Raw genomic sequence first — 6,697 nt, 5'->3', positions numbered from 1 at the left:
TCTGTTTTCGTATTCTCTAATATTTACTCCCAATGAGTGAAATATGCAAGAAAGTACGAAAACGCAAAACCAGCAAGAAGTTGCTAGTTTTATGAACAGTTGATTAATTTGTTATTTTCCGAAGCAATTTTCTTAGAAAACTGGTGTTTTCCATCTTATTATATATTTAAATAGGTTTATTTTGTCAATTGCAACTCTAAAAGCAACACAAACAATTATTTTCTTAATGTGATTTACAATAAGCATCATGCCATCAGCTGTTTTTCTTACTAGCTAATAGTTGCTAGTAAAAATTTATCCAGAAAAAATCCAGTAAAACTTGCAAGTTCACCTGTTATTTTTGCTCTCTCAATTTCCCCTCTTTTGCTAGTTTCTTGCAAGTTTTTGCGTACGAAAACGACATCCAGTAAAAAAACAGTAAAATTAGTACTGGATTTACTGGATAGTGCGTACGCGAACAGGGCTATTAATTACTGATTCATAATAGTTGTGTTTTCGTATTTTCCAGTAAAAAATATCCAGTAACTTGCCAGTAACCAAATTTCGGAGAGTAAGCCAATATTTACTCCCAATGAGTGAAACATGCAAGAAAGTACGAAAACGCAAAACCAGCAAGAAGTGGCTAGTTTTATGAACAGCTGATTAATTTGTTATTTTCCGATGCAATTTTCTTAGAAAACTAGTGTTTTCCATCTTATTATATATTTAAATAGGTTTATTTTGTCAATTGCAACTCTAAAAGCAACACAAACAATTATTTTCTTAATGTGATTTACAATAAGCATCATGCCATCAGCTGTTTTTCTTACTAGCAAATAGTTGCTAGTAAAAATTTATCCAGTAAAAATCCAGTAAAACTTGCAAGTTCAGCTGTCATTTTTGCTCTCTCAATTTCCCCTCTTTTGCTAGTTTCTTGCAAGTTTTTGCGTACGAAAACGACATCCAGTAAAAAACCAGTAAAATTAGTACTGGATTTACTGGATAGTGCGTACGCGAACAGGGCTATTAATTAGTGATTCATAATAGTTGTGTTTTCGTATTCTCCAGCAAAAAATATCCAGTAACTTGCCAGTAACCAAATTTCGGAGAGTAAGCCAATATTTACTCCCAATGAGTGAAATATGCAAGAAAGTACGAAAACGCAAAACCAGCAAGAAGTTGCTAGTTTTATGAACAGCTGATTAGTTTGTTATTTTCCGATGCAATTTTCTTAGAAAACTAGTGTTTTCCATCTTATTATATATTTAAATAGGTTGTCAATTGCAACTCAAAAAGCACCATAAACAATTATTTTCTTAATGTGATTTACAATAAGCATCATGCCATCAGCTGTTTTTCTTACTAGCAAATAGTTGCTAGTAAACATTTATCCAGTAAAAATCCAGTAAAACTTGCAAGTTCAGCTGTCATTTTGGCTCTCTCAATTTCCCCTCTTTTGCTAGTTTCTTGCAAGTTTTTGCGTACGAAAACGACATCCAGTAAAAAATCAGTAAAATTTGTACTGGATTTACTGGATAGTGCGTACGCGAACAGGGCTAATGAATCGGTTAAAATTCAACACGCTAAATTACACTTAATTTTAGCTTTAAATTTCGTGTATACCAACACGCGACGCTACCCCGAAGGTAGCGCAGTCGGCGTCGCCCAGGCCTGTAGTGCGATTCTGAATCTTATTTTAACCACATTTCACGTTGTTATCTCTAGTTAACAACTTTTTTTGGGGTTAAGTGATTGTGTATCAACTTTAACCATATTTGTCATTGTTTAGTGTTAACAAACGCAGTCAGCTGTTTGGTGACAATTATTTTTGTGGTTAAGCTAACAGCATCTAGTTTTTCTTTGTTAAGCTGTTGTTTACAAATTTTGCTGTGAAGTTAAATTGAGAAAATTGTGAAGATTGTGTTAAAAAATGGCATTTGGATGCAATGTATAATATTTATATGATAACGATAATGAGCAGCCATTAAACGTGCCAAGAATTGACCGGCGTAGGCTTCGCGAAATCGATAACCCTTTCGAACTAACGTTAACGGAGTTCCGGAGGCTATATAGACTCAGTCCCGGCATGGTTGAAAATTTGGTGTCGCAACTTGACAATCAATTAAGAGGATCGCGAATAACAGCGTTATCGACTGAAAAGCAGGTAAGTCAATATACATGTATTTCAACTTTATTAAATATTATAGGTGCGTTCCAGCAGTAGTACGAATTGCAGGGTCTGAAGGTTTCAAGGATTTACAGAAAAAGCTGCTTTTAACTTTAATAAACCTTATGTGACGTGGAACAGCTTTTTCTGTAAAACGTACAATTGCTATTACCGCTAGAAAGCATCTTGTATAAGCATGTGTTTATGTACTCGTTGAAGGTTCTAGCTGCTCTACGGTTTTATGCCACTGGATGCTATCAACGCCCAGTAGGTGAACAGTGGGGCATATCCATGAGCCAAACATCGATAAGCCGTTGCATACACCGTGTGACTGACGCAATCAACAATTCAATGTTTACCTCCAAAATGAAGTTCCCTACGACGCAACTGGAGTGCCAAGCGGCAAAGGGAATTTTTGCGTCTGCACCTTCATCATTTGTAGCAGGAACTATCGGTGCAATCGACTGCACCCATGTTGCAATTTTGGCTCCCAAAAATAATGAATCAAATTATGTCAATCACCATGGGTACCATTCGATGAACGTGCAAATGGTAAGAACAAATGTACAACATGAAAATTTATATTGTTATTTTATAATGGTTCAAACTTATAGATATGTGATCCAAATCTTAAGATTTTAAACGTGAATGCAAAATTTCCGGGAGCACGACATGATTCGTTTATTTGGAGCTTCTCTGCAGCGCGTCGGGTCATGCAGCGATCATTTGAAACTGGAAATCACAACACGTTTTTGATAGATAAGTTGTTTTAATTCCATACGAATAGAAATATTAAAAGAAAAAAATTTCAGGCGATTCTGGATACCCGCTGGAGCCATGCCTGATGACACCTTTACCAAACGAGCCAGAAGGAACACCAAAGTTTCGCTACAACGAGGCGCTATGTAAAGCACGTAACCCGATCGAGAGACTCTTTGGCGTCCTTAAAGGCACATGGCGGTGCTTATCACGGCAAAGAGTACTTTTGTATGACCCCGGCTTTGCTGGCCGAGTAGTTAACGCGTGCGCAACATTGCATAACGTTCGTTTGGGCGATCAAACAACCGCTTTTGACGATCGGGTTGTTTATGATCCCGAAATACTAAGCNCGGGAGCACGACATGATTCGTTTATTTGGAGCTTCTCTGCAGCGCGTCGGGTCATGCAGCGATCATTTGAAACTGGAAATCACAACACGTTTTTGATAGGTAAGTTGTTTTAATTCCATACGAATAGAAATATTAAAAGAAAAAAATTTCAGGCGATTCTGGATACCCGCTGGAGCCATGCCTGATGACACCTTCACCAAACGAGCCAGAAGGAACACCAAAGTTTCGCTACAACGAGGCGCTATGTAAAGCACGTAACCCGATCGAGAGACTCTTTGGCGTCCTTAAAGGCACATGGCGGTGCTTATCACGGCAAAGAGTACTTTTGTATGACCCCGGCTTTGCTGGCCGAGTAGTTAACGCGTGCGCAACATTGCATAACGTTCGTTTGGGCGATCAAACAACCGCTTTTGACGATCGGGTTGTTTATGATCCCGAAATACTAAGCACTAATGACGATTCCGCAGCACCTTCTTCAGTAGCAAAACGTGTTCAGCAACGAATTATAGCAANAACGTGTTCAGCAACGAATTATACCAAATTTTTTTTTAAATATTCCTATAACTTAATATATGCCGTCAACGATCGTCTCGATGATAGGCCAGCCATCCACCAAGAGACGCAAGTAAGTACCATTATAGCAAATTATATCAACTTAGTTATTTTACTTGAGTTCGCTTTTATCACGAATGACTGCCTTTATTTTCTAGATTTGTTCAATCCACGTTAACTAACGCCTTTATTTGTCATCCGTTTTTTTATCATCTTCCTCTGCACAATAAAATGGGCAACGCTTTTTGCANTATAGCAAATTATATCAACTTATTAATTTTACTTGAGTTCGCTTTTATCATGGATGACTGCCTTTATTTTCTAGATTTGTTCAATGCACGTTAACTAACGCCTTTATTTGTCATCCGTTTTTTATCATCTTCCTCTGCACAATAAAATGGGCAACGCTTTTTGCATTATATGTAATACATATTCAACAAATCAACAGTATTTATTTTTCACGTCCAATGAACATACTTGGCGAGCCGTTAAATGGCACCGCTAAAACTGCGAACTAACCAGCTAAATTTATTGATTTTTATACCTCAATGAAAAAGTTCCACACCTGCGCCGGCTTTAGTAGCAATGTATGCACGATTGCTCGTTCATACGAAATCGAACCGGTGGACATTAAAAGGATNTCTTGGCGAGCCGTTAAATGGCACCGCTAAACCTGCGAACTAACCAGCTAAATTTATTGATTTTGATAGCCTCAATGAAAAATTTCCACACCTGCGCCGGCTTTAGTAGCAATGTATGCACGATTGCTCGTTCATACGAAATCGAACCGGTGGACATTAAAAGGATTCTTGCGTAAGCTATTCGGAAGAAGCAAGCTAGGGCTGTGCAATTAATTGATTATTCAAAACCTTAATTAATATCGTATTAATCATTATCATACTTTAAATATAATATGTTAATCGAACAAATGATTAACCAACTTGCTCGAGTAATCGAATAANTGTATTAATCATTATCATGCTTTAAATGTAATATGTTAATCGAACAACTGATTAACCAACTTGCTCGAGTAATCGAATAATCGCACAACCCTAAAGCAAACCCATATTTCATAATTGTTTACATTTTCATTAACTCTTATAGAGCAATTGTTGCCCTCTGTTTCCAAGCATCAATACAGCCTATATTGCTGACAATGTTCCTAAATCTATTACAAAACAACCAACCCAACAGCGCCCTTACACTGTGCGGGCGTTTCGCAGTAAGCCAATAAAAAACAATTGAATTTGTGAGTGCCGGTGCTGTTGTGAAGGGTTATTCATGGATACCACAAAAAGAGATACAAAACTACATCAATGCTGTTGGCATAATACTCGCTTCTCTGCCTGAGAAATATTGGAATGCAAATGATCACCATAGGTAAAATTGCGTGTTCTGTTTGGTATTATTTTCAAAGAAATGTGTAAATATGTATACACCATTTCAGTGAGCCACTGATACCTATGTGTGTTCAGTTGGTAATTGCATTCCGCATTCTTTTTGGCATGGTCGTTTGTTGAACCAGCCCACATAACAGACGCTCGTTTGGCAAGTTCTATTTCCGTTGCTTGATAATGTGCGTGCGCTTTCCAGTACGGGAAGCAGTGAGAAGGTGGATGGTGCTGCCTTGAGTAAAAATTGTGAAGACTCGCTGGCCGCACTAAAATCTCTGCAAGAAATTATGCATGACAATGCAGACAAATTGGCGTCACTTGCTAACGAGGAAACAGCGGAAACAAAGATGAGGAATTTGCAGGGTGAGTTGTGTTTAGCGGGAAGTTTAGTACCTTTTTAGATCTCTTATTCATTTCTTGTACGTAGATTGCATGGAATATTTGGCTAAATACCGGCATTGAAAGCACAAAGATCACAACGAAAAACAACCATGCCAAAGAGGAGTTTTATGTGCCTAGTCAGGCATTTTTAATAGCGCTAACACAAATTTTCTAGCACATACAACTGCGGGGGTGATACATCATTGAATTCGAATGTCTTCACTGGGCGCTTGGCGGTTACTGCTTTACTACATCGATTCCAATACGTTTTGAAGCGTTTCAATGACGACGAACGGCTGATGGGCGCCGTGCAAGGGCCACAGTAGTTCATTCCGGGGTATTGGTCGTAACTATCAGTGAAGTGCACAGCTGCCAAATGCGCATTAAGTCAATTAAAGAACCAGTTTGATAACAAAGAAGGATCATACCACAACATTACCGGCACCCTGACACTTATTGAATAAGTACCAAATAAGTAAATACATATCGTCACCTGAAATGCAAAAAGACGTAACAATATCGTAAATGAGATTGAAAAAGTCGTGACTAATATTTTCATTATTTTTTTCATAAAATGATGTGGGAAGTTGTAACTCGTTGAAATCCATTATATAAATCAAAAAGTAAATTTTGAATTTTTTATTAGTTATGACTTTTTGCATTTTAACAATGATTTTTGTTACGTCTTTTTGAGTTTCAGGTGACGATATGTTTTTCTACAAATTTAAAGCAAACATATTTTTAATGACTTAACAAATTTTTCACCGCTTCAACATCTACCGTTGCAGGACGTCCTGTTTCGCCGCCACGCCTTCCAGGTATGCGACCTTAAAAAGTGAAAAATGATAGTTAACAAGCAAGCAAACAAGAAAGGTGTAAAATCACTTACCTTCATATATTTCTCTATGGGTCCGGGCGAATACTTCACGACCCGGATGTCGACGATTGGAGTATCGCTCTGCATAGAGTCTTTGAGCAGCTCTGGCATTATAGCAAGCTTCACCGTAAATTAGGTGAATATCCGCATATTCATGCGACGTATACTGCGTGTTCTCTGTCATAGTACTAATAACACAATGTTCGAAGGGTCCAATTTCACAAAATCCACTTTCACT

At 37.8% G+C, this 6,697-nt stretch overlaps 1 protein-coding gene and 1 long non-coding RNA gene across 2 annotated transcripts; both read left to right on the top strand.

Moving 5' to 3' along the window:
- Positions 1–1,593: 1,593 nt before the first annotated feature.
- LOC108361333 (putative nuclease HARBI1) lies at positions 1,594–3,772 on the top strand (the record flags this gene model as incomplete). The annotated part of the gene is made up of 5 exons (XM_017613928.1): positions 1,594–2,143; positions 2,366–2,698; positions 2,761–2,818; positions 3,268–3,354; positions 3,408–3,772. Coding segments are annotated over exons 1-5 (921 nt in total), but the record flags the coding sequence as incomplete, so codon positions are not given.
- A 703-nt stretch (positions 3,773–4,475) lies between these two features.
- Positions 4,476–6,265, top strand: LOC108361332 (uncharacterized). Its single transcript, XR_001847278.1, has 4 exons — positions 4,476–4,620; positions 4,912–5,187; positions 5,255–5,564; positions 5,629–6,265. It is a non-coding gene; the product is annotated as an uncharacterized LOC108361332 (long non-coding RNA).
- The last annotated feature ends 432 nt before the right edge of the window (positions 6,266–6,697 follow it).

This window comes from Rhagoletis zephyria, unplaced genomic scaffold, assembly GCF_001687245.7.
Source record: "Rhagoletis zephyria isolate East Lansing unplaced genomic scaffold, Rhagoletis_zephyria_1.1 Rzeph_scaffold_00736, whole genome shotgun sequence".
NCBI lineage: Eukaryota > Metazoa > Arthropoda > Insecta > Diptera > Tephritidae > Rhagoletis > Rhagoletis zephyria.
Note: the sequence above shows the minus strand (reverse complement) of the source record. Positions and strands in the feature narration are given on the sequence as shown.